The 26993-nt window shown below is 31.8% G+C and overlaps 1 protein-coding gene across 1 annotated transcript in view; it reads right to left on the minus strand.

Annotated features, from left to right (window-relative positions):
* LRP1B (LDL receptor related protein 1B) overlaps positions 1-26993 on the minus strand; it is a 2056943-nt gene that overhangs the window by 1643467 nt on the left and 386483 nt on the right. The window contains exon 3 of the mRNA XM_051990638.1: positions 24339-24476. Within this exon, the coding sequence (XP_051846598.1) occupies positions 24339-24476 (138 nt within the window). The remainder of the gene's footprint in view (positions 1-24338; positions 24477-26993) is intronic.

The raw sequence follows: 26993 nt of genomic DNA on the forward strand, positions 1-26993 counted from the left end.
TCCAGGGTCGCTTCTGATATTTGTCAGAGACAGGACTTGATATGAGGTTTATCTGAATATGAGGATACCCACTACAAAACATTTCATCTCATGATTACAAAAAAGATTCACACAGTTAGAAGAGACCTGAAAATTCCAATAAATTCTCAATAAGAACTTTATGATATATGTGAAAATGGGCATCTGGTCTTTGAAACTTTCAGTGATGAGAGACTAATCAGCTACTGAGGTAGTCTGTTTCCCATTTTTTGAAAACTCAAATTATTAGGAAGTTCTTTCTTAAGTTAAACTTAAATTTCCCTCTTTAAAACTTCTACCCAGTGCTTTGAGTTGTGCCTTCTGGGGCCAATTAGAAGAGTTATCTTTCTTTCAGTTGACAGCTCCCTAAATCTTTTCTTCTACAAGTTAGCCATCTATTATTCTTCAAAATGGTCCTTATATGGCTCAGTTTATCAATTTCTGCTTATGTTTGGCCCCAGAATTGAATGTCAATTTCTATATGAATTGAATTAGGAAATTGTAAAACAAAACATTGTCACTCAGTAGAAATTAGGTCTCATTATTTTCTGAATGCCATATATAGGATAATCTTACACCATAAATTCATATTTATACTAAAATAATCTGATTTTTTCCTCCTGACCAAATGTATCTAGTTATATTAGACCCTTCTGGCATTTTAAAAGCCAAATATAAGACTTTATCTTTATACCAATTAAAATTTAATATTACTAATTTTGGTCCAATGTTCTAGTCAAGTAAATAAGCATTTAAATACTAATTTGCAGCAAATATTATGCTAAGGGGGGAAAAGTCCCTCTTTTCAAGGACCTGAAAATCTTCTAGAAAAGACAACATCCAAACAAATATGTATAAACTAGATATACAGGATGTATTAGCAATAATCGCAGAGGGAAGTCAATAAGATTAAAGACTGCAAAATGCTTATGGGAAAAGGCTAATTTGAAGGATCTTTTTGTATTCTTTCATTCAGTATATTAGCTAACTTGAGTTTTATGGATGTGTGTGTGTGTGTGTGTGTGTGTGTGTGTGTGTATGTGTATGTTTGTGTGTTTTGAGTTTGATGAATATGCTAACTATACTTTTATCCATTTTATTGCTAAAATAAATAAAGTAAACCAGGGCCAAGTAAAGATTTCTGGATAATTTCACTGTAGACTTTCTTCTAAGTTGACATTGAACAACTAATAAATAGCTTTTCACTTCATCAACTTAACCAGTTCCCAGTTCAGTACAGTTAAAAAACTGTATTGTCATGCAATTCATAAATCAATCATGAGAGCATGAGAGATTTAGTCAGATGTTTTGATAATATCTAGATAATCACCAAATAGCAGTATTTCCCGGATCTATCAAAGTAGTATTCCTGTCAAAAATGGAAATATGTTTACTCTGCAATAACCTATTCAATATAAGGCCATGCTAACTCTTATTTAATTATTATTATTACTAAATGTTCACTAGCCAGCCCTTTAGTAATAGGCTCTTGAATTTTGCTGTGAATCAAATTCAAACTCAATGATTCATAATGATCAGCTCCCATTCTCTTTCTTTCTTTGAAAAAAGACACTTGTCCCTTCTACAATCCTAAAACAGCTCCCCTCATCTGTACATTATTTCAAAGACATTTTAGTATGTCTCAGTAGTCACATGTAGGTTCTATCAGCAATCAAAAATAAAGTTAATTTGGCTGACCTGAATTCCTCAAGACCATTTATCTCTGAACATATCTTGAGCTTCAGTTTTCTCCTGGTTATTTTTATGGCAAGTTTGGAAGGTAAGGAAGACTAATCTTTCCTGGTTTAAAATTTGGCTTCAGACTCTTACTAGCTCTGTGATATTGGACAAGTCATTTGACATTGTTTGCTGTACTTTCCTCATCTGTGAAGTGAGCCAATGAAGGATATATCTTTTTGTTTCTTCTGTAATTATATACATTTTATTTTATAAATTAAAAAACTTTATTCTTAATGTTAGTTCATAGTTTCATCAGACTACCAAAGCAGTCAATAACAAAGAAGAGGTTAAGAACTGTTATATCAGGAGCTCCCTATACTAGGGAAATTATGAGTATGATTAAACATCATATATATGTGTATGTAGATACACACATATACACACACACACACACACACATAGAAATGGACAGAGACAGCCCATTCTACATCAGTGGATTTATTATCCTTTTGGTAGACAACCAGCTGCTTTATCATTCTTCCCCAAGGTCTTTGGGATCTTACCATCTCTTCTATCACCCTTCTTGCCTATATTCAACCTTGCCTTTCATCTACTATGAACATAAATTCTACGTTATGTATTACCTCCCCAATTTATCCTCACCACCAAATCCAGAATTACATCATAGATAATATCAGTCCATGACCATAACATTGGATGTCAGGTTCTTATATATATATATATAATTTTCAAGATACATGCATAGGTAGTTTTCAATATTCACCCTTGCAAAACCTTGTATTCCATATTTTTCTCCCCTTTTCCTCACATCTCCTTTCCCCTAGATAGCAATTAATCCAATATAGATTAAACATGCAATTCTTTTAAATATATTTCAACATTTATCATGCTACACAAGAAAAATAAGAACAAAAAGAAAAAAAATGAGAGAAAAAAAAACCAGTAAGCAAACCATAATAACAAATAAGGCAAAAATAGTATATTGTAATCCACATTCCATCCTCATAGTCCTCTCTCTGGATGCAGATGGTTCTCTCCATCACAAGTCTATTGGAATTGGCCTGAATCACCTCATTGTTGAAAAGAGCCAATTCCATCACACTTGATCATCACATAATCTTCTTGTTGCTGTGTATAGTGTTCTTTTGATTCTACTCATTTCTCTTCATTCCTGTATTTTAAGCTATAGTTCAGAAATCTAAATCTAATTTTCAGAATCTATTTTTAACTGCCTCTTTTTTCAGTCTTTGATTAATTGCAATGAAGAAAACATCATCTATGCCTCTAATCATTTCCTTCACCTCTGAGGCCCTAGGCTAAAGTCATCTAGAAATATAGCTTATTATTTCTCATGCTTCACAAATATCCTATGTGGTATTGTTTCAACATCAGATAGAACCAAACTTTCTAGGAGTTAGAAGAATCAATAGAGTCAATATGACAGTATGATCAGAGATTGGAGTTATCGTATCTTCAGATTACATAATTTAAATACACTATGTCTTTTGCTATAAAAGGAATCTGAGACCTAAAGATATTGTCACTTGCCCAACTTTATTTGAGTTCATTATATCATATATTTATACAGAACTTTTCAATTTAAAGAACACATTCAAATATATGATTTCATGTACTTTTCATTACAGATCTACAAAACAGATGGAGTAGGTATAATTACCCAAATTTACCAGATGCTATGTGATCCCATGTTTAAACGGAATTATTCCATCACTTTCTTTGGCTTTGATTGAGACTTCAGAATGAAACTCTGAATATGACTTCAGAAATAATGATGAAAAACATAGACCAAAAAAAGACTCAAAATGTAATGATCAGAATATTTTCCTGCCCTTTCCCCCCGTTTTTATATTCCCTCTATTTTAAAATTACTTTCTATAATTTTGTCCATATTTTCCCTAATTTTTTTCTTTGTATCTAGCTAGCTAGCAATCCACATTCAGTAAAATGTAAGCTCCTTGAGTACAAGTACTACAAGCACTCCAAGAAGTTAGATCTTACCTGAGATTGTATAGCTATTCCATGGCTGAGTCAGGATGAAAACTCATGAATTTTGACTCCTTGTCCAAATTATATCATATTATTTACCTACTAATTTCCTGCATATAATCAATTAATATTTGTTAATCAAGTTAACTGACTAATTAGATCACGAGTCAGTAATTTAATTCTAAGGAAAAAAATAGGTCAATGACTAGTGCCAATTACATTAGTCTCTTCAATGTCCTTTATTAAAACATTTTATCTTTGTTGAAGAATTTTGGTATTAGAAAGACACAATCAAGGCTTTGAGAAAGCAATTGAAAATAGAAATAAATAAAAAAGTAAAGGAAAAAAAAGATAAATGAACAGAAATGATACATAATTTTCCCAGAGCAAAAGAGGAGGGAAAACATTTTATATCATAAATTGCTAATTATTGAAGGGCTTACTACAACATTTGTTTGAATTTCTGTCCCTGGATGTTAAGAGTTCAAATGTTGGAGTTTGTTCTTCTCAGGGCACAGCCGGTTTAGAGGCTTAGAGCCCTTCGGATGTCTCCAAATCCAAAGGTTCTGTCCTTCAGCCTCTGCCTCTGCTTTCTTCTGCCTCCAACAGAGATGGAAGATCTCTCTTATCTCCTTCTGGGGAGCCCAGCCACACTTGCCGCGGAGAGAGGGCTTCTGGCGTAGCTCCACTGAAGTCCGTCAAAAGTGTTCTCTGCAGCAGAGTCGTTTCTCTCGAGTCTAGCGCGATCAGCCAGCCAAGAGGAAAAAAGTGTATTCTGGAATGGCTGTCTCGCCTTATATGTGAACCTTCTGAGAGAATGGGATTATGGGTTTTCTCCCATAGTGCTCTCTGGCCCAAAGAGCTTTAAGGTGTGGACTTTGAGTAAAGGTGGGAACACAAGCCTTGTCTTGATTAGTTCTACTTAGTACCTTGTTTCAGGTTCTGGCCAAAACAACTTCTTGTAAGATTAGCTCAATTCTAATTACTTAGCAGTTAGTAAGGATTCCAACACCTGGAGAACTTTACAAATAGGATACATACCAATCTGTCTTTGAGAGTTTAGGTTTAGTGCAGCCTGAAAAAAAATATATATGGACTTGATGACCACTGAAAATCCCTTTTAGACCAATACCATAAAACTTTATTTCATAGTGACAAAAAAGTTGCTCTTTCAGTGTTCAGTTCTATTAACTGAGAAGACCTTCATTTTCTTTTTAAATATTTCTCATACTATTAAATTTTATTTAGTTGTATATTATATTTATTATGTTATATTATATTATATTATATTTCTAACAAAAAGAATAAAACAAAAAGAAGCAAACAATTACAGTTAAAACAAAAGATTGAGTCTTCCTTGTAGGCTCTGATTTAACAATGTAAGTGAAATATAGACAGTATATGCCAGTTGTATTTATTTCTTAAATCAATGAATACCCATTAAATGATTGAATAGAATAAATTTCTTGAAGACAGAGACAATCACACTTTTGTACTTTTAACCTGGATGCATAGAATAGAGCATACTATAGATACATATTTAGCACTTAAGAAATGCTTTTTGATAGTTTTTATTCAGTAGTTTTTTTTTCCTATGTTTTATTGTATCTTCCCTATCGAATTATAAGTTAATTGTTGGCAGAGTCTGAGAAGGTCTTATTATTGATCTTTAATATCCCTCAGAGTGTTTAGCACTGATTATTCCAGTCATATTCCTTGGCTATATATTCCCTGTGAGCAGAGAATAACACTAGGTGCTAAGTGTAGATTAATATACACTTTTCAAAGATCAAAATTCAATTAGTGAAGCATAACAGAAATTAATTTTACTAACCTTCATCAACCCTATAACAATCACATAGAAACATTTACAATATATCCAAAATCTAATATAATTCCTATGCATCAGCAGGTCATGATTTATATGGCTTACTGATATGACTTTTGTGTGGCAATCAAACCTGAGTTGCTCAGGCTTTAATTTTAAAATGTATTAAACAAAGGGATTAAAAAGGTTAAAAAATATTTTAAAGTGTTCAATTTCTAATTTATTCTCTTAAGATATATTTATTTATGTATCTATAAGTGGAATTTAAAAATATTTAATATAATTATTTTTTAAAGTGTTTTGGTTTTTCTCCCATTCTCTCAACACTTCTTTGATACCGTTAAATAATATATAGTTAACCTACCTGAGAATTGAACTATTTATTTAGTTTGCTAATGTTTTTGTATTCTGGGTTTTTTACCTCTATCAGTTATTTATGAAGCTCTATAGATTTTTTTTTTTCTTCTTCTGGCACTCATGAATTTAGTATGTGTAGATTCAATGAGGAAATATTCCACCTTCTAAGCTAATCAAAATGTAAAAGTGCTCTTTGGAGGCCTATCTTTACCATTTTCATTGTGTCTAATATTCAGTCTTTGGCTCACATTCAAATAAACCTAATTCAGAACAAGTTCAGATAGCAAAGTGATCTCGTTTGAAATGAGTTTCAACAACTAGTGGTTTGTATGGAGCAACTTCCTTTTTTTTCTTGTAGTACAGTAGGTGAAAACATGATTTTATGTTTCCTCTTTTTTCCTAACCATTTAATTTATCATTTAGTTATCATTTTAATCATTGTTTTTCTTTTTAAATTTAGAGTTCCATATTATTTTTCTTCCTTCCTCCCAGATTTTCCTCTAGTCACAAAGAAGGCAAACATTATAATATATAATCAAATAAAATGTCATTTTCACAAAAAAACTAAAAACAAACAAAAAAGAAAGCGACCGAGAAAATTATATTTCATTTTGCATTAAGTACTCATCTAGCCTCTTTCTGAGGGAATAGAGCATTTTCCAGTCATAAGTCTTTTGGAACTATTTTGGATCATTGTACTTTTTTGCAAGGTAATTGGAGATAAGTGACTTGTTCAGAGTCACAGAACTAGTAAACGAGGAGCAGCAAAGACTGAGCTAGATTTGAACTCATATTCTCCTGAATTCCGGGCTGGTGTTCTATCCACTGTGCCATTTAGCTCCCCTCAGGTAATTGTCTTGATCAGAATAACCAAGTCTTTCCCTTTGTCATTGTATAGTATTTCTCTTATTGTGAACAATTATCTCTCAGTTTTTCTGATTTTCATGTGGTATCAGTTTATGCGGATCTTAACTTTTTTTTTTCCCTGAAGCCATAATACTCATCATTACTTATAACATATTAGCAACTCTATAACTCTATAAAAGCTCAGCCATTCCCCAGGTGATGAACTTTTTCTTAATTTCCAAATCTTTGCTACCACTAAAAGAACTACTATAAATATGTTCATATTTTTCTCTTTCTTTGATCATTTTGAGATATTTGATGTGGGAGCTGCTAAATTTTCTTGATACTATAGTTAAGAATTTTTTAATTGTTTTTTTTTTTTTTTCCTGGCTGCCCACTTCATTTGGGAGCTGTGGATTTTGGCTACAATATTCCTAAGAGTTTTCATTTTAGGATCTCATTCAGAAAGTTTTTAGTAGATTCTTTCAATTTTATTTTCCTCTCAGCAACTAAGATATTAGAGTTTCCTTTGTAACTTCTAAAATATGATGCCTTAGGCTCTTTTTTAAGTCAGCTGGTTTAACAATTTTTAATTTTTTCTCTTTCCAATCTATTTTCCAGGTCAGGTGGCTTTCCAATAAGATAATTTACCTCTTCTTCTATTTTCCTATTCATTTGACTTCGTTTTATTGTTTCTTGAAGACTCATGGAGTTTTGAGTTTCCAATAACAAAATTTCAATGTTTAAGTAATGATTTTCTTCATGGAACTTTTGTGCATCTTTTTCCAGTTGTCTAATTCTGCTTTTAAATAAGTTAATTTCTTCATTGAATTTTTGTGTCTTTTTTTTTTTACCATTATGCTAATTCTGTTTTTAAGGTGCTATTTTCTTCAGTATCTTTGTACCTCTTTTACCAAGCTGGTAATTTTCTTTTCTTAATTTTCTTACTCTCATTTTTTTCCTTAATTTTTCTCTACCACTCTTATCCCTTTCTTTAAGTATTATAGGAATACTTTCTGACTTTGGTTCCAATAAGCACTTTTCTTTGAGGCTTTTCCTGTATTGTTTTAATATTGTTGCCTTTTAAGTTTATACGCTGACTTTCCCTACTCCTATAATAACTTTTTAGGGACACAGTCATTCTATCCATCAGTCTGCCTGTATATCTGTCTGTCTGCCTGCCTGTCTGCCCGTGTATGTGTTGTGTCCATCTGAATGTCTCTATGTCTATTTCTTTTTCTCTTTCTCTAGTTCTTTTGCTCATTTTCCAGAATATTTATTGACTTTGAACTTCATATTAAAGTTGAGCTCTATTCATTTGGAGTTGGTGAGACACTATACCAGCTTCAGGCTTTTTCATATTGCTGTTTTCAGAACTTGTGGTGATTTTCTTCCTTTTAATATAATAGTTCTCTCTGCAAGAGAAGGTTTCTCGAGGAGGTTTTCTGGAGGCAGCCTTAGTATCAGTTCAGATCAATAATTACCCCAAATGCAGCCAGCTGGTAAAAATACAAATGTTTATTTCTCCTTCCAAGTCTTGTCTTTTCCTTGGGCCCAGATAGCTAGATTCTTAGAGGCCTATATCTCTGCTTGGTTCCAAGAGCTCCCTTCAAATGTCTCTAAATCCAAAGGTTTGTCCTTCAAGCCTCCAGACAGCTAAGTGGAAAATGGAATGCATCTCTCTCTTGCCTCAGAAAGAGGGCTTCTGGCTCTCAATCTCCAATATAGCCCAGTTAGCTTTTCTTAGAGGCCTCTCTTCTCTCCTTCTAAGAGCTCTTGCAGTTTTGTCCTTTGCTTCTGCCTCTGCTTTCTTCAGCCTTCAATCCAGCTCCACTCTTCATGTAATTCTGCTGAAATCTGTCAGAGAGCCTCTGTCTGTTTCTTTTATACAAGAGAGAGGAATTGTGGGATACGAGAGAGAGGGATTATGGGTTTTCTCCCATAGTGCTCTCTGGACCTAAGAGCTTCAAGGGAGATGTGAATTCACAAAGTTACACAGTTACGCAGTTTGTAAAGATACCAACAGGAGCTAATTCAGGGGGTTACAAGTTTTCAGTGTTTTTAAGTAGGTATAATCTTGGAAGAAGATTCCTGGTCTGTATTCTGTTTTTTTGCTGAGGAAAACCTCCTACTCTCCTGCAGCCACAAATACTAGTGGCTTGGTACTTGGCACTAGAATTGTGACTTTGCAGTCCTCTGCTCTCTTGTGGGAAATCACAATCACTCATCTTTTTTTCTGGATCTGCTACCTAGAAATCATGAGCAATAAAGTTCTCAATCAGCACCAGCTACATCCAGTGCCAGCAAAGGGTTATCTCTGATGTTTTTCTTATCAGTTGTCTGCTCCTATACTGGTATTACAAAATTCTTCTCTATATCTGCAAAGTTGTTGTAGGTTAGAAAAACGTCTCCATCTGATTTTTTGTTGGCTCTGTTGCCCCAAAATTTGAGTTGAAGCAATATTTTAAAATTATTTAGAAGGATTTGTTCCCCCTAAATAAGGGAAATGTTCAGAGAGGTTACCTGTATTGTGGCCTATATTCTGCCCTTATAGCTCTACCTCTATGTTTCCTCTTAATAATCTAATGTCATCAGAATCTAAATTTTCAATGAAAGTTAATAAACTTAGAAGAATCTTAAATCAAATGTGAAACTCTAAGATAGAATTTGTTTATCATGTTCTAAAAACAAAATCTTGTAAAAGTTAAGCTTTTCTAAGACTAAATAGGTGACATAAAAAGGAACAGATTTAATAAGTTTACAATGTTCCCTCTTTATTAGTAACATTTTGTTTGGAAGGAAACATGATGAAAAGGAAGGAAGCAAGACTTTAGAATCAAAAATCTTGATTTAAAATTCCAGATTTACTATTAAGCTGCCTGTGTGATAAGCAATTTATTTGGAAGTCTTGGAACTTCAATTTTTCATGTATAAAATGAGGGTAAATTACACAACCTTTATTATGCCCCCCATGTCTAAATAGATGATTTATATATAGTTGTATGATATCAACATATTTAAATTTACTTCAGTATATGACATTTGTCATGAATAAATTATAGTCATGAGTAAAATGAGGACCTGTACCTAACTTAGTACAGAAGAATTCAATGTTAATAACAATACAATTTTAAAATCATTCAGGGAAAGATTTTCAAGAATTCTCAAGGAAGGGAAGACTTTAAGAGAATGAACAAAATTCTACTTGGTGCTTTAATTGGTAGAATGAGGGAAGATTAGGAAAAAAGTATAATGAAATTTTATACAGCAATAAAATCTATCTTTGAGTGATCAGGAATACATGAAATTCTCACTTTTGCGTCTTCCCCTCTAGTGAACACAGCACTCTGAGGTAATTCTATTCTAATGGCTTCAATATGCATGTATGGTTTAATGAGACAGGTTTGCTGTTTAGTGGATAAAAATGAACCACAGAAAAGTGATAAAGAAAAAAACAAGAAATTGTTCTCAAATTTTAGACTGCTCAAAACAGTGTACAATTATCTGGTCAATTAGTCCATATCTGTTAGATATGTGAACCTCTCTAGAGAATTTGCATTAGAGATAATTCACTCACACAAATAAGGTATTTTGACATATATAGTGATTCAGTTCAATAGTATGAATTTTATTTGTGTTTTCTCTTGTTGATGTCATCATACCAAAGCTTTTCTCATTTTAAAATTTCCTCCATTGAATAACCTTGAAAAGTCTAGCTTTCTCCCTCAGGATTCTATTCAACTATCAAAGATCTTTTAACTTCCTGCTAATTCTTATTATAAAATCACTTCAAGGAGTTAAAGGCAACATTTCTATTTTCGGACTTTGTCTCTTATCAAATGAAAGCTCTATTTTTTCTCAAGGAGTATGGAGTAAGACATTCAATTCTGCAAGTTGGTCAGACTTTTTAAGCTTGTTTTTCACTCAGCACATTCTTTTCTGATCAATCAATTAATAAAACTGACAGCAAATATAAAGTAAGTTCAGAAATTTTTTCCAGTTGAATTTGTATATATTTTCCTAACCTTTCAAGAATGTTCTGGAAAGGAGCTCGAAGTACAGTGATTTTACTCAGTTTTCTGATTTAAGATACTATGTTTAGATAAAAGCAGATTCAGAACTCAAGGACTTATTGTTTTAAAATGTGGGCCTGGAAGTTACTTGAACTATGGTTTTAGGGACATCATTTAATCCATATTCAATATATAATGTACTTTACCTGATTTCATTCATTATTCTGTAAAAGTGTGTTGTATTGTAGACCATACACTTGATACTGAAATTGAATTTCTATTTAAGAATTCTATTAAGAATTCTTGTACAACAAATGAAGCAAGTTTCTATTGACAATTTAGGGCAATTTGTATTTACAGAAAACCCAGAAACCATGGTAATATCTTTAACATTATTTGGAAAGCAACATGATGCTAAACTAATTGTGCCACTTGTGGCTTGTAAGAGTAAATGCACTTTCCAAAGTGTCTAACTTAATCTGGAGAGGAATTCAGTGGAGCCCATGGTGCTGCTATTTATCTGTTTTGCTTTTTCTTCTTTTCTTTTTAATTAATCATGATGTGAACTATAATTTTTAAAGAAAGAGGACATGCTTTTCATCTGTTCTAGGACATACCTCGTGTGAGAAAGACTAGTATTTAGCATATTATTAAATTTAATTATTTCAGTTTTGAAGTGTAATCCAGAACACATAATCTCTTCACAGAATCAATTACAAAACCCTATTTGCAATAATTAATACATCCTAATCACACTATTGATTTACAATAATAATTATGATATTTTTATACATCATCATTTTTAGGAAAATCTCTTTATGGTTAATTTATTATTTTACCCTTTCTACTTAAAAAGATGGGAAGAATGGGAAAGGGATTACTTTTGATGGATTTTCATTCTAATACATCCTCATTCTAACATTAGTCCTAAAGAAATTCCTCAGTAATAAATTAAGAGAGTTGGATGGGATTGTCTCTAAGGTTGCTTCCAGGTCTACCCTAAATTTATGATCTTTTGATTTTAAAATAATCACCTAAACAATAACTTCATGCATTTTCATTTTTGCATTGTTATTCTAGTTAGAAATTAATAATGTTGCTTGACTTTTCTCCCTTGCATCTTAATTTAAATTACCCTCTATTTCTTCATTTTTAGTGATCCTACATCTGGGCAAAATTTCAGTTTGCTTTCTAACATCATGGATGAATTATCAGCAGAATGAGTGAAAAAGTCTTGAATTTTGTAGAAGGGATTATTCAAGATTCCATTTTCTCAAGAAAATAGAGTTAAAGGACTGATTTATTCTAAAAGACTGAAATATTCACACCATAAAATTTAAACCAATCACATGTCACTGATGTTCTCATGATTACAAGTCTGTACTACAGGATTCTAGACATGGTGCTATAAGAACTCTTGGAGCTCATTTGGTCTGAAACTTGATTTCACAAATGAGGAAATAGAGATGAAAGATTAACTTACTAGCTTAAGGTCACAGAAGAAGTTAGTGATAGAAATAAGATTCAAATTCATGTCTTCTATCCATATTCAGTTCCTTTCATGATATACCTTAATTATTCCATGCTAATCACCTTAGAGCATTTTTTCATGTGAATAGAAATGATTTTAATTTTCTCATCTGAAAACTGTTTGCTCATCTCCTTTGACAATTTATCAATTTGAGAATAGCTTGTATCCTTATATATTTGAGCCAATTCTCTATTTTAGAAATGAGGCCTTTATCAGAACTCTTGGATGTAAATTTTTTTCACCTTTTACTACTTCTTTTCTGATCTTATCTGCATTGATTTTGTTTGTATAAAACCTTTTTAACTTATATAATCAAAATTATTCATTGTATATCCCATAATGTACTCTAGTTCTTCTTTGACTACAAATTCCTTCCTTCTCCAAAGATCTGAAAGGTAAATTATCTTTTGTTCTGCTAATTTGCTTATAGTATCACTTTTTAGATCTAAATCATGAACCCAGGTCAACCTTATCTTGGTATAGGGGTATTAGGTGTGGGTCAATGCCTAGTTTCTGCCATACTATTTCCAATTTTCCCAGCAGTTTTTATCAAATAGTGAATTTATTCCAGAAGCTGGGATCTTTAGGTTTATGAAATACTACATTACTATAGTCATTGACTTGTATCTTGTGAACCTAACCTATTCCACTGATCTACTACTTTATAATAGAGTTTTAAGTCTAGTACATCTAGGTCACTTTCATTTGCATTTTTTTCATTAATTCCTTTGAAATTCTTGACCTTGTAGATAGAGCACCAGCCTTGAAGTCAGGAGGATCTGAGTTCAAATCTAACCTCAGACACTTAACACTTCCTAGCTGTGTGACCCTGGGCAAGTCACTTAACCCCAATTACCTCAGCAAAAACAAACAAATAAATAAATAGAAATTCTTGACCTTTTGTTCTTACAGATGAATTTTATTATTATTTTTTCTAGGTCTTAAAAATAATTTCTTGGGAGTTGGGTTGATATGGCACTGAATAAGTAGATTAATTTACATTCCCAGGACAATATACCATGATCAAGTAGGATTTATACCAGGAATGCAGGGCTGGCTCAATATTAGGAAAACTATCAATATAATTGGCCATATTAATAATCAAATTAACAAAAACCATATGATCATCTCAATAGATGCAGAAAAAGCATTTGATAAAATCCAACATCCATTCCTATTAAAAACAATTGAGAGTATAGGAATAAATGGACTTTTCCTTAAAATAATCAGGAGCATCTATTTAAAACCAGCAGTAAGCATCATATGTAACGGGGACAAACTGCAACCATTCCCAATAAGATCAGGAGTAAAACAAGGTTGCCCACTATCACCATTACTATTTAATATTGTAGTAGAAATGCTAGCTTTGGCAATAAGAGTTGAGAAAGAGATTAAAGGAATAAGAATAGGCAATGAGGAAACCAAATTATCACTCTTTGCTGATGATATGATGGTATACTTAGAGAATCCCAGAGACTCTACCAAAAAGTTATTAGAAACAATCCACACCTTCAGCAAAGTTGCAGGATATAAAATAAATCCACATAAGTCATCAGCATTCTTATATATCACTAACAAAACCCAACAGTTAGAGTTACAAAAAGAAATCCCATTTAAAGTAACTACTGATTGTATAAAATATTTAGGAATCTATCTGCCAAGGGAAAATCAGAAACTTTATGAGCAAAACTACAAAACACTTTCCACACAAATTAAGTCTGATCTAACCAACTGGTTAGTTGGTCCAGTTTTCCAACTGGAAAAATATTAAATGCTCTTGGATTGGGCGAGCAAATATAATAAAGATGACAATACTACCTAAATTAATCTATTTATTTAGCACTAGAACTAGAAAAAATAACAACTAAGTTCATATGGAAAAACAAAAGGTCAAGAATTTCAAGGGAATTAATGAAAAAAAAAAATCAAATGAAGGTGGCCTTGCTGTACCAGATCTAAAATTATATTATAAAGCAGCAGTTACTAAAACCATCTGGTATTGGCTAAGAAATAGACTAATTGATCAATGGAATAGGTTAGATTCAAAGGACAAAACAGCCAGTAACTTTAATAATATAGTGTTTGACAAACCCAAAGACACCAGTTTCTGGGATAAGACTGCATTATTTGACAAAAATTGCTGGGAAAATTGGAAATCAGTATGGCAGAAACTAGGCATTGACCCACACTTAACACCGTACACCAAGATAAGGTCAAAATGGGTTCATGACCTAGGTATAAAATGAGATTATAAATAAATTGGAAGAGCATAGGATAGTTTACCTCGCAGACCTGTGGAAAAGGGAGGAATTTATGACCAAAGAAGAACTAGAGATCACAATTGACCACAAAATAGAAAATTTTGATTATATCAAATTGAAAAGTTTTTGTACAAACAAAACAAATGCAGACAAGATTAGAAGGGAAACAATAAACTGGAAAAACATTTTTATAATCAAAGGTTCTGATAAAGGCCTCATTTCCAAAATATATAGAGAATTGACTCTAATCTATAAGAAATCAAACCATTCTCCAATTGATAAATGATCAAAGGATATGAACAGACAATTCTCATATGAATAAATTGAAACTATTTATACCCTTATGAAAGGAGCATATGAAAATATGCTCCAAATCATTATTAATCAGAGAAATGCAAATTAAGACAACTCTGAGATACCCCTACTCACCTGTCACATTGGCTAGAATGACAGGGAAAGATAATGTGGAATGTTGGAGGGGATGTGGGAAAACAGGGACACTGATGCATTGTTGGTGGAATTGTGAACACATCCAGCCATTCTGGAGAGCAATTTGGAACTATGCTCAAAAAGTTATCAAACTGTGCATACCTTTTGATCCAGCAGTGTTTCTACTGGGCTTATACCCCAAAGAGATACTAAAGAAAGGAAAGGGACCTGTATGTGCCAAAATGTTTGTGGCAGCCCTGTTTGTAGTGGCTAGAAGCTAGAAAATGAAATGATGCCCATCAATTGGAGAATGGTTGAGTAAATTGTGGTATATGAATGTTATGGAATATTATTATTCTGTAAGGAATGACCAGCAGGATGAATACAGAGAGGACTGGTGAGACTTACATGAACTGATGCTAAGTGAAATGAGCAGAACCAGGAGATCATTATATACCTCAATAGCGATACTGTTTGAGGATGTATTCTGATGGAAGTGGATCTCTTCAATAAAGAGAGCTTTAATTAATCAAAGATGGACAGAAGCAGCTACACTCAAAGAAAGAACACTGGAAAATGAATATAAACTGCTTGCATTTTTGTTTTTCTTCCCAAGTTATTTATACCTTCTGAATCCAATTCTCCCTGTGCAACAAGAAAACTGTTCAGTTCTGCACACATATATTGTATCTAGGATCTACTGTAACCTATTCAACATGTAAAGGACTGCTTGCCATCTGGGGGAGGAGGTAGAGGGAGGAAGGGGAAAAATTGGAACAGAAGTGAATGCAAGGGATAATGCTATAAAAAATTACCCTAGCATGCGTTCTATCAATAAAAAGTTATTTTAAAAAAATAAATAAATAAAAGCTGATACATGGGGGAAAAAAAAGAATAAGTAGATTAATTTAGATAGAATTGTCATTTTTATTATATTACATGCTAATCATTTTAAAGAAATAGATTTTGTTCTTTATGTAAGAAAGATTTGTTTCCTTTTCAGTTGTGTAGAAAAGAAAGTGATTAAATTGTCCAATAATACAACCCTAACATATTATATTAATACATAAAAAATACAATGAAGTTTTTGTTCATCTTATTGGAATCAGGAGATCATAGGTTTTATTCATTTCTGATAAATCATTAGTATTGTTTTAATTTGCAAAAAATCAATAAATAAATAGTGTTATTCTTATACTAAAAATTGTCCCATATAGTTCACTTTGACTCACTCACCATTGCTATTAGTAGCAAATTTTGTAATTAATATAGATCTGCAGGATAAAGAGTTAAAACTTAGAACGTTTTAAAAAATAGAATCTAAATATCCTACTTTTAAATACCCATTTGTGAATTATTCACTTGTGAGCCTTTCCAATATAAGCTGCTTTTTCTTTCACAATGCAGTTTTGTGTCATATTCCTCAATTAATTAATGTATTCCTAGCAAACGCAAGATCATCTTAATAGTAATAGAATTAGAAAAGCAAATTTGTGGCCAAAAAGTTGGTACTCCAAAGTAAAATACGAACTATTAAAAATTACCAATATTTGTGCCTCTGAATATAGATTTTAATTGCTTACTTATATTTGAGAAACTGAAATATGACTTGGATGCAATTAAAGTTAGATAGCAATTCATATTTGTAAAAATAGGTAAGTCCTGTGACCTCAGTCTTTGCAGAAGGCATAGTTTACGAAATTCTCCAGATAAAATAGTATAGTCTATCCATTTTGAATAGTTGTGCTTTTATAATTTATAAATAATTATAATGAATATGAGTATCATAGCAGAGATAGAAAAAACTATAATTTGGAGTAAGCCTCGATGAAACAGAAAGATATAATCTTATTTTGAATAGATAACTGTGAAAATATTAGATGACTAGATATAGCCATCTGATTCATCATGTAGAAGTTATGCCAGACAAATTTTGACATAGGGATTTAAGATAGGAAGAGGTCAGTAAGAGGAATGTAGTAGGTATGATATACCTGGAATTCATAAATTCATTTGTTAAGGTTTCTCACAATTATGACATAGCAACCATAAAAGCTACTTGATGTTAGGCAACATTAATGGAAAAGGTGTCCAAAATAAGGATAATGACAATCCCACTGGATTTTTTCATTGGTTTATAAGCACTTTATTTTAAAATGGCATCAACAAACTAGAGCATTCTGAGGAAAGTATTGGTAAGGAATGTGAAAATCATATCATGTGAGCATGAGCTGAAGCAATTGGAGTTTTCCTTCTGAAGTCAGAAATTTTATGTGGGGAGAAAAGGAAAGATGATTACTAACCTCAAATATCTGAAAAAATGTTCATGGTGTAAAAACAATTAGATTTATGATTCTTTATTTCAAAGGGAGGTGGATGGATTATAATATCAAAACCTTAGAATTGGAAGGGATCTCAGAAGGGATCTAATTCAACCTCTTCATTTTAGAGATGAGGAAACGGAAGCCAAGAAACATCAAGCTTCTTATCTAAGGGTACACAGAGCTAGGATATGAACTCAAGTGGCCTGAATCCAAATCTAGCACTCTTTTCACTATACCATGCTGAATGGCCACTTGTTTGGTGTTTGTCAAAGATACTCATTATTCAAGCAGATTTTGGACTAATTGAACTCAGAGGCCCTTCAGCATTACTATTCCATGAATCAGTTCTCTAAAAAAACATTTCTTTTGGATAGATTACCTTGTATTCTCTCACAGATATTATATAATTTGTATTAGAATCTCTTTGAATCAAAAACTTTCTACAAATATCTACTCACCAAACTAATTCAATTTCTGCTTCAAATGTGTTTCTTAGCACTAGGAAGATGGTACAGTGGATAGAGCACTGAGCCTGGAGCTAGGAAGGCTTAAGTTCAAATGAAAACTCAGAAAATTACTAGCTACATGATGCTGACAAGTCATTTAATCATTGACTGACTCAGTTTCCTCATTTTGTAAATAAAGATAGTAATATTATTGAATTCTCTTAGTTTTGTGAGGAAAAAATTCAATGATACTTATAAAGTGCCCCATAAAGCTTCTTCAAATGCTATGTTATTATTATTATTATTATTATTTAGCAATGAAATAAATCTTCATTCAGTATCACAGACTTTCATTTAACCATTGAGCTAATTGTATTGTTTAAGCTTAATTCTGATGAAATTGTGCAAGTTTTATATAAGCACTTATACAAAAGAACTTTCTTATTATGTTGCCTGAATGTTTGAGTTCAAGTGAAACTAAAGCCCAAATCAAGAATGTGGCAGCTATGTAGCCATGAGGTCCTATGACTTGTATCTTATCCAATAAAAAAGACAAGAACATTTAAGAAAAGTAAAATTTCCTCCTCATTTCTCACTTTTTGACAGGGGAATCTCTCTTCTTTAAATCCCCCATTTTCCTATATCAATATTATTATACTCAGTACCTCTGCCTTTTCATACTAAATCTCTTTAAATGCAATGAGAACTGAAACTTTTCTGAGCTTGTGGATACTCATTTTAATAGAGAAGAGCCATAACATGCATAATCCAAAAACAAGGAACATGGAGAAAAATAACAAGGATAATTGAATATTGACTATACCTTAGAAATGGACATAAATGCTCTATTTTTTCCAGGGATGGAAGTAAATTAGAGTACAAAAATATTTTAGACTATTCTATATTGTCTAAAAGAGGAGGAGGATTATACACAAAAACAAAAACAATTAAATTCATGATTTTCCCATATAATAAATTATGATACTCATATCAAAATGTCTCTGTTGCTAATTTTTTACTCCGCCAGGAGCAGGTTTCCAGGGGCTAACACAATGTTAATCCAGATTCTCTCCCATGTGATAGAAAGGAAAGGGATAGGAAAAAAATGTTTTAGAGTTGAAATTTGGCATGAGGATTACTGTAGTTTCATTTGGACATAGCTGTGACGCACAGAAGTTAAACTGAAAAATTAGTCACTGTTGATTATGAACTCTTTCAGTTAAAAGTTCTCATTTGTTTGGGTCAATTAAAATTCTCTTAATTTTAAGCTACACTATTTCTTTAACTCCACAAATATTATAATTACATTTATAGAAACATAAGAAGTAAAATTAAGTTTTAATGAAATTTTCATGTATTTCAAAAGATAAATTTGAATTTAGAATAAATATAAGTAGATTAAGAAAAATATAATTTCCCATAATAGAGTAGCTACATTTTTTTCTGCCCAAGAGAATAAGATAATCACCATTTGACAAAGAAACTGATTTGATAGCTTCAATTCTGAGAGTTTCCTGTCACTGACAAAGATTGTTCCCATTTCCTACTCAAACACAATTATTAACTATATTACACCCTGAGGAAGGTATAGAAACAGTACAGAATGGAAGTGAGAGATCTGAACACAGATGTGTCTTTTTTAAAATGGTAAGCACTACAGATGTCAGACAGTTTTATTCCCCAATCAGTTTTAGTAAACATAGCATTCCCTTTATCCCCTTAGTGCTAAAAGACATCAAATATGTGCTGGAAAATAATCACATAGATTAAATAATCTCCTTTCCATTCTGATACAAAAAAAAAAAAAATCCCTGCACTGTGGTAACCTGAAAAGTATATATGGTCTTGTAACAAATTATGAAGAGAGAGCAGTGCCTGGAGATGATAATTCTGTTCAGAATTTAAATATATTGCTACTTCACACTGCAATTGTAATCTGAAAAGGGCATAGGAACAAAAAGGACTTCTCTCATAAAGTTATCTGAAATTTTAATGTAATGAATTACCATAAAAATGGCAACTTTTGGAAATACTATTTGATTACTTTTATTAGATCATGTCAATATAATTGAATTTGGCTATTTCTTGCTGCATTCTGAGCTTTAGTTAGTACAGAAAATCCCAATTTTAAACAGGCACCAGATTAATAAAATGTCTTGTCAATGCTCATGCAATTTAAATATGGTGGTAAAGAGGTGATTTTTTATAAAATACAACATGCTGATTTTGGAAGAATCTACTTCTAAAAGATCAATAGCTTTATTTTGGTGTACATTAACAAATGAACACATATTCATTCTAGATGTATGCATATATTCTCTCTTTTTTAAGTATTGCTAAATTATGAAAATTAAAATATTGACATTATATAAAATAATCAATAATAGATACATTTTCACTAACTAAACCATAAAGAAATGAATTCGTGCTGATAATTATTCAAAAAATATTTTAAAAGGTACAAAATATTTCCAACTTTAGAATGTGTATTTTTTTAAACAATATTAAACTTTTCCTTTATTAATTTTATCAGGGTATAAAAATACAGTTCACAAAACCTTTTGAGATCCTTTCCTAGAAGAAACATTTTCATTTAAGTCAAATCTTAGACAACCATTTAAATTGTATTATCCAGCACAAAACTTAAAAGGAATAATGGGAAAATAATTAGATTTACTCTATGAAGTAAATATTCTTATGTCCCAATTTTTAACCCATTTTGCTCAATCTTTTATGAAATGGATTAAAAAAAAAAAAGAATGAAGAGTGGGTTTGAGTGGCTATCTAGCATACTTGCAACCAATCAAGCTACTTTTACCTGGAAATTTTGATATGAATAAATACTAATGAACTAAAATAAAAAGTTTAACTTTTTCCCAATAAACTATTGTCTTAACCAATATTTTATTTTGTTTTCATTTTAAAATATATGTCAACAGTAAATATAGTAATATGGTAATAGGGTAGTCAAGCTCTCCTGCATTAGCAGTGGACTTTCATTTTTAAAAAAATCATTTGGAAATTAAAGAATATCAAGCATCATTAATTGAATCTCCAGAAATTAATTGCAGGTAATATGAATAAACTAGAACTGAGAGTCCACAAGGCCAGCAGGCAGCAGGCAGACGACAAAAATTAATTTAGTGCTAATTATGTGCTGAACAGTATCCTAAATACCTAAGGATACAATAACAGCATAGAGAAAAAAGAAAGATGGAGACAAAGAAAGATAGAGACACAGAGAGAAAGAAAGAGAAAAAGGAGGCACAAGAAAGACAGAGAAAAATAAAAGAGGAAAGAAAGAAGGGGAAGGAGGGAGGGAGGGAGAGGGGAAAGAAAAGAGGAAGGAAGGTAGGAAGGGAGGAGGAAAGGAAGGAAGAAAGGAAGGAAGGAACGAAGGAAGAAAAAAGAAGGAAGGAAGGAAGGGAAGAGGGAAAGAAAAAAGTAAAGAAAAAAGAAGGAAGGGAGAGAGGGAAAGAGGAAGGGAAGAAGAGAAGGGAGGAAAAAGGAAAGGAGGGAAAAAGAAAGAAAAAAGTTTCTGGCCACCAGAATTTTTGACTGTCAGATTGGTTACTGTAGAATATTTGAGTGCATTGTGTCCATACTGTTCAGAAAGATAAACTTGAATCTGAATCTGGGACTTAGCTTTGACTATTGTCCAATTTCCCAAAGAAAATTACAATATAACACCTCTCTTATCCTCTCTTTCAGTAGCATTGCTGTTAATCTCTTTAAAACACTTTTTTCTATAGGAATTAATTTCATTTTATATAAGAAAGATGTGAAAATGATCTCAGACATGTCTATTCTGAGTTTCGTTTGATTCCTTTTTTTTTTCTTAACCTCATCAAGTGATACTTAATGCCTTCTCAATATCAAGTCTGCTCATCATTCATCATAAACAAAGTATAGTACTATTTTTTCCAACCTTGAATGTCCCTACAAAACTTCAGTCAATAACTGTTGTATGGTTTGCTTTAAAGAGTGGAATTTTTTTGCAAGTGCTTGGAAACCCTTTCACCTCTTACTTTGATAGCATTTTATCTTCCTTATATCCCTTCATCATAAAGTATTACTTAGGTGAAGAAGCAGCTTTTGGCCTTCAGACAGAAACCACTTATGTGATAGAATAAGCATAATCTAGAGCAGTGGATGTAGAATTAGAGGAATTTTCTTGAAAGCTTAGCTTTTTCTATTTGCTGTCCATGCAATTTAGGAACATTACCTCAAAAAAATTTTGTATATCTCAATTTCCCTATCTGTAAATTGAGATGATTTCACTAGATAATCATGCAGGCTGTTAAATATTATAATCATGGTTCTTGGTTGCTCCAATTGTTCAAGCATTATTTTAAAATACCTATAAATATTTTCTTAACTATACAAAAGTTTCCCTTTGACAATATCATGAAAACTAGAATAGGCAAATTTAGGTTCAGAACTGTAAAATTGGAAAAAAATAGATAACAGGATCATGTAAATTTAAAGACAGAAGAGACATGAGAAGTCATCTAATCTAATATATTCATTTAGCAACTGAGTAAACTGAGGCTCAGAGGAGTTATGATTTGCAGAAGATAAAAAAGGGAGTGTGTGCTGAAATTTTTAAAATGAGGTCCTTGATTCCAGACTAAGACTCTTTTCTTTATACTCTGATCATAACATTTCATTCAAACCAAATTAAAAAATATATTTCAAAGAGTTGATATACCCCCAAAATATATTGCTATATAAAATCCATAATCATAAATTAATCATACCAATTCCATTTTAATCTATACAAGTAGTTTAGATTTAAGTGTTAATCCACTCCTTTGTCTACTAACATTTTTTTTTTCATTTCTAAAATAAATCTCCAATTTTATTAGACAACCCTGGGTCATATTTTGGTAAAATCATTTGAATTTGCATAATCACCTTTTGTAGAATTTTCAGCAATCATGACTATTATTGTCCTGCAGAACCTAGTAACACAAATCTATTTACCTTTTACAGCTAATCAAAATTTGTTTAAAATTTTGAGTTATCACTGAAATGAATAGAATTTCCAAACTATTAACTGTAAATACTTTTTAGTTGCAAAATACTTTATAAAATATCACTTTGTTAAACAGCGGTAAAGGTAGATATACTATAAAAGCAACATTATCATTATATAGCAATTATTATAATGGGAAGATAAATAGATCTGGATTTGAATCCTAGCTCAGACACTGATTAACTCTTCAACTTTGGAAGAATAATTCAAAGTCTCTTGCCTCAGTTTTCTTATCTGCAAAAATGAGGGAGTTAGACTAAAAGATTTAAAGATATAAATATTATGATCTATGGTCATAATCAATAGTTACCACATCCCTCCCATGGAGTCACTGAAGTTTGGCTGCCTGAATCATTGACTCTAGCATTTGCTTACCAATTTAATTTATCATCTCTTTTGATTCTCACAGCCTAATCTGACTTGAGATAATCAGTATCAATTACCTTTTCTAAATTGACTCTTGTTCTAATTTGTAGTTTTAAGATAATTGCTTTTCTCCTGATTTTAACTAATGCCCTAATCTTACCATTTGCCTAACTTTTGCCTTGATCTACTCATAGCTTTCAGATTCCATAGTCCAGCCCACACATTTATTTGGAATAACTGACAAAACATATTCTTCCCCCATTAGGATATATTTATTCCCCAAATTATCTTAGGATCATAAATTCAGACTATATAAATGATCACAAGTATCATCTAAGGAGGTCATCCTAATGAAAAGCAGCATTGAGAATAGAAATATTTGGATTTTATTTTGTATCACCAGTATCTAGCATGGTGCTCACAATATAGAAGGGACTTTATAAATGTGGGACCAAACTATTTTTCCCCTATCTCTTTCACTATTCAGAAGAAGAAACTAACACCCAGAAAGGTTAAGTGGGTAACTAATATCACAGAGGTTCCAAGTAGCTTAGATGGAAGGTCGTCTGACTTCAGACCCTTATGTGTCTTTACACTATACTCTGAGACATTAAAGAGTTTTCTTGACCTTTTATTCTGTCTTAATAGAATGAACTAAATGTTTAACTAAATTCAAATAAGCCTAACCAACTATGTTACAGAGTAGCTAGTAGAAAGCCTTCATAAAAACATCACCAAAGGGAAGGATTTGCATTACTAAGTTTTAACAGAAATATTCAATTCTCAGGTTTATCTTAAATTTTCTGACTTTGTTTAAACTAGAGTTCAGAGGAAACACATGTGTCATACCATGTGACATTGATCTATGGTGACAAAAAACAGCTCCTCATCTGTCTTTTTTCTCAAAAGTGCTCTTTCATATAAAATGAGAAATTGTTATCCAGTTTGACTTCAAAGAATGAATGTTTTTTCTTGACTTATTTTTTCAATAGTACACAATAGTTGCCTCTTTGAAATGTATATTAAATGTCTGCAGCAATAATGTTCACCTTTTTTCAGTAACTGGTATACTTAAAATTATAAGAACAGGCAGGATAGAGGTTTACTTTGATAAAGTCATAGTCAACTCTGGAAGCTTAAGATTTTGCTGTTTTGTTCAGCAAATGAACTTACCCCGACAATGGACTCCTTCATCATAGCCATCTGAACAATCAAGTACACCATTGCACAGTTGGGATAAATAAATACATGTGTTTGTTCCAAGGCAAGCGATATGATTCAAGGGGCACTTGAATTCTATTTCCTCAGGACCTGAAACAAAACAAACAAAAAAAAGAATAGAATAATATATGTGAGCTTGAATTTTCTTTCAGAATTAAATTCTTTGAGCACAGAAACAGAGACAATAAGCTCTAAGAGTAAAAATAATCATAAATAAGTTTAGTTTAATAGTTTAAGTTCTACAGAATGTCTGAAAAACACAATCTTTCTTGTACAGGAGAGAAAATAATTTGTTCAGCCATTTCAGCCATGTCTGAATCTCTTTGGGGTGTTGGAAAAAATACTGGAGTTATTTGCCATTAACTTCTCCAGTTAATTTAATATATGAGGAATTGAGGTAAATAGGATTAAGTGACTTGTCCAGGGTCCTACAACTAAATATCTGAGGCCAGATCTGACTTCATGCTGGGCACTCTATCTACTATATCGCTTAGCTGACCATTAATATGACAATAGATATCAAGAAAATCTTGGTACAAGTTCTATCTCTAACACATACTAATTAACCATGACCATGTCACACATTAACTTAATGAAATAAGACAAATATCTAAAACTATAAATTAAAAAGGAGTTGTTAATTTGTCTCAGAAAAGGAATCTTTTCATGCTAAAAATTTCCAATAAAAATAAAGTCACACATCCAGATCCCCTAAAAATAAATTATAAAAATATAAGGAAGTGCTATCAATTCATAACAATAAGGAAAAATGAGGGAAAGATGGAAAATTGTCTTCATAAGATGTCTGAGTCATTTTTCTAGCTCTAAAGAGAATCTGCAATCCATTGTATAGAAAAAGCATCAATTTCATGTACAAATGAAATAATAAAAACCATGCATCATGAGAGATTTCTAAGATGTTTCCCTAACACATTGTTTTATCAGCTCTTTAATTAAATTTTCTTTTATGTCTAAAGCAAGTTGTTCCTTCTTCCTATTTTTTTTATTTTTTGCTTTGAGATGGTGATTAGCTATATTTTAAAATATTAATATTTTAGATATTGCTTTGTTTCCTTCCAATAAAAAAAATCTTATTTGTATGGATTTCCAAAATTATATTCTCAAAACTTTAAATAAAAGTCTCTGATAGATCCACAACCAAATTTTCCACTTTGTTCTTAAAGTTGTGTAGCGCCCTAACAAATATAGTAATACAATACCATGCTGACAAAGCTATTAACTCAGAATTGGAGTAGGATCAGTCAAATAAAGAAACTTAACTGAAACATTATCCCCACTTCAGTATTCTACCTTCCCAGACATATGCAGAGAGAATGAATCTCTTCTCTTTCATTCTCTTTAAGCTTAGAATCTCTAGAGGTCATTAAAATATCCTTGAAAAAGTCTATTCCCATATGCCATGCCAAGAATAAGGAAAAGGTGAAATACTGAACAGGGAGTTTCTAGAATAGCACTAAAAGAGGAGAAAATAGAAAATCAAAGCAGGTAAGTTAGGGAAGCAAAAAGAATGACAAATTTCCAAAAGTACATGATGGGAGAAGATTTTTATTTTTGATTTGTTTAATACAGTAATTTATGTGAAAACAAAGATCTGGGAGTTTAAGTGAATTGTAAGCTCAATCAGCAGGAAAAGTGATATTTATTGCATTCAAAAAGTTTATGTGATCTTTGTCCAATTGAGAGCATAGTAGTTAGGAATTAAAAGGGAAATGGTATTTCTGCATAATTCTTATAGAATAATAGCCATAGTATTGTGTTGAATTTGAGGTGTCACAGTTTAAGATATTCATAAGTTAGAGAGAATATAACCACAAGTAGGATGACAAAGAAACCATGCCATACAAGAAAAGAAAACTTTGCTGGGAGTGGGGGATGTTGTGATCTTAAGGTATATGAAAGGTAAGAAAAATATTAATGTGTCAATATGAAAAAGATTATATTCCAAGATGTTTAAAAACATACATGTCTACCTTTTCCCCATTTTTCCTTCATGTCACAAATGTCACATAGTCAAAGAACTATACTTGTTCTGTTTGGCACTAAAAGGTAGAACCAGAAGCAATGAGTAAAAGTTACAAGAAGAAAATTCAGGATTAATAAGAGGAAAAATTTTCCCAACCTTTGAAGTTGTCCAAGAATAGCACTAATGATTTGAGAGATATTAATTTCTTCTGTTTTTTATATTCTTCAAGAGGGTACTTTCTTATCAAACATAATAACAGGATTTTGTTTAGCAGGTATATGCTAGACACCATAGCCTCCAAGATGCCTTTCCACTGTAAATGCCATGAAGTTACTAAAAGCAGATCATTAGTCAAACAAATTCCTTATGCTAAGTGGATTTAAATTATGAGTATGAAGATTAAATTTATTAGTAGATTGTGATTGATGTAATTGTAATAGATGCAAGAATAGCAATCACTTGACCCTGTACATTTCCAGCAGTTCATCAATATTTTCTCCTCTATGGTCTCACTAGTTGCTGTGATATTGCAGAGAGATTTCTCTGTGTGTGTTCATGTATATTTATACAATTAACTGCTATACACAGGCTATTAATTTTATCAAACACCTGTCTTCCCAAAT

Source organism: Antechinus flavipes, chromosome 3, assembly GCF_016432865.1.
Source record: "Antechinus flavipes isolate AdamAnt ecotype Samford, QLD, Australia chromosome 3, AdamAnt_v2, whole genome shotgun sequence".
NCBI classification, from domain to species: Eukaryota; Metazoa; Chordata; class Mammalia; order Dasyuromorphia; family Dasyuridae; genus Antechinus; species Antechinus flavipes.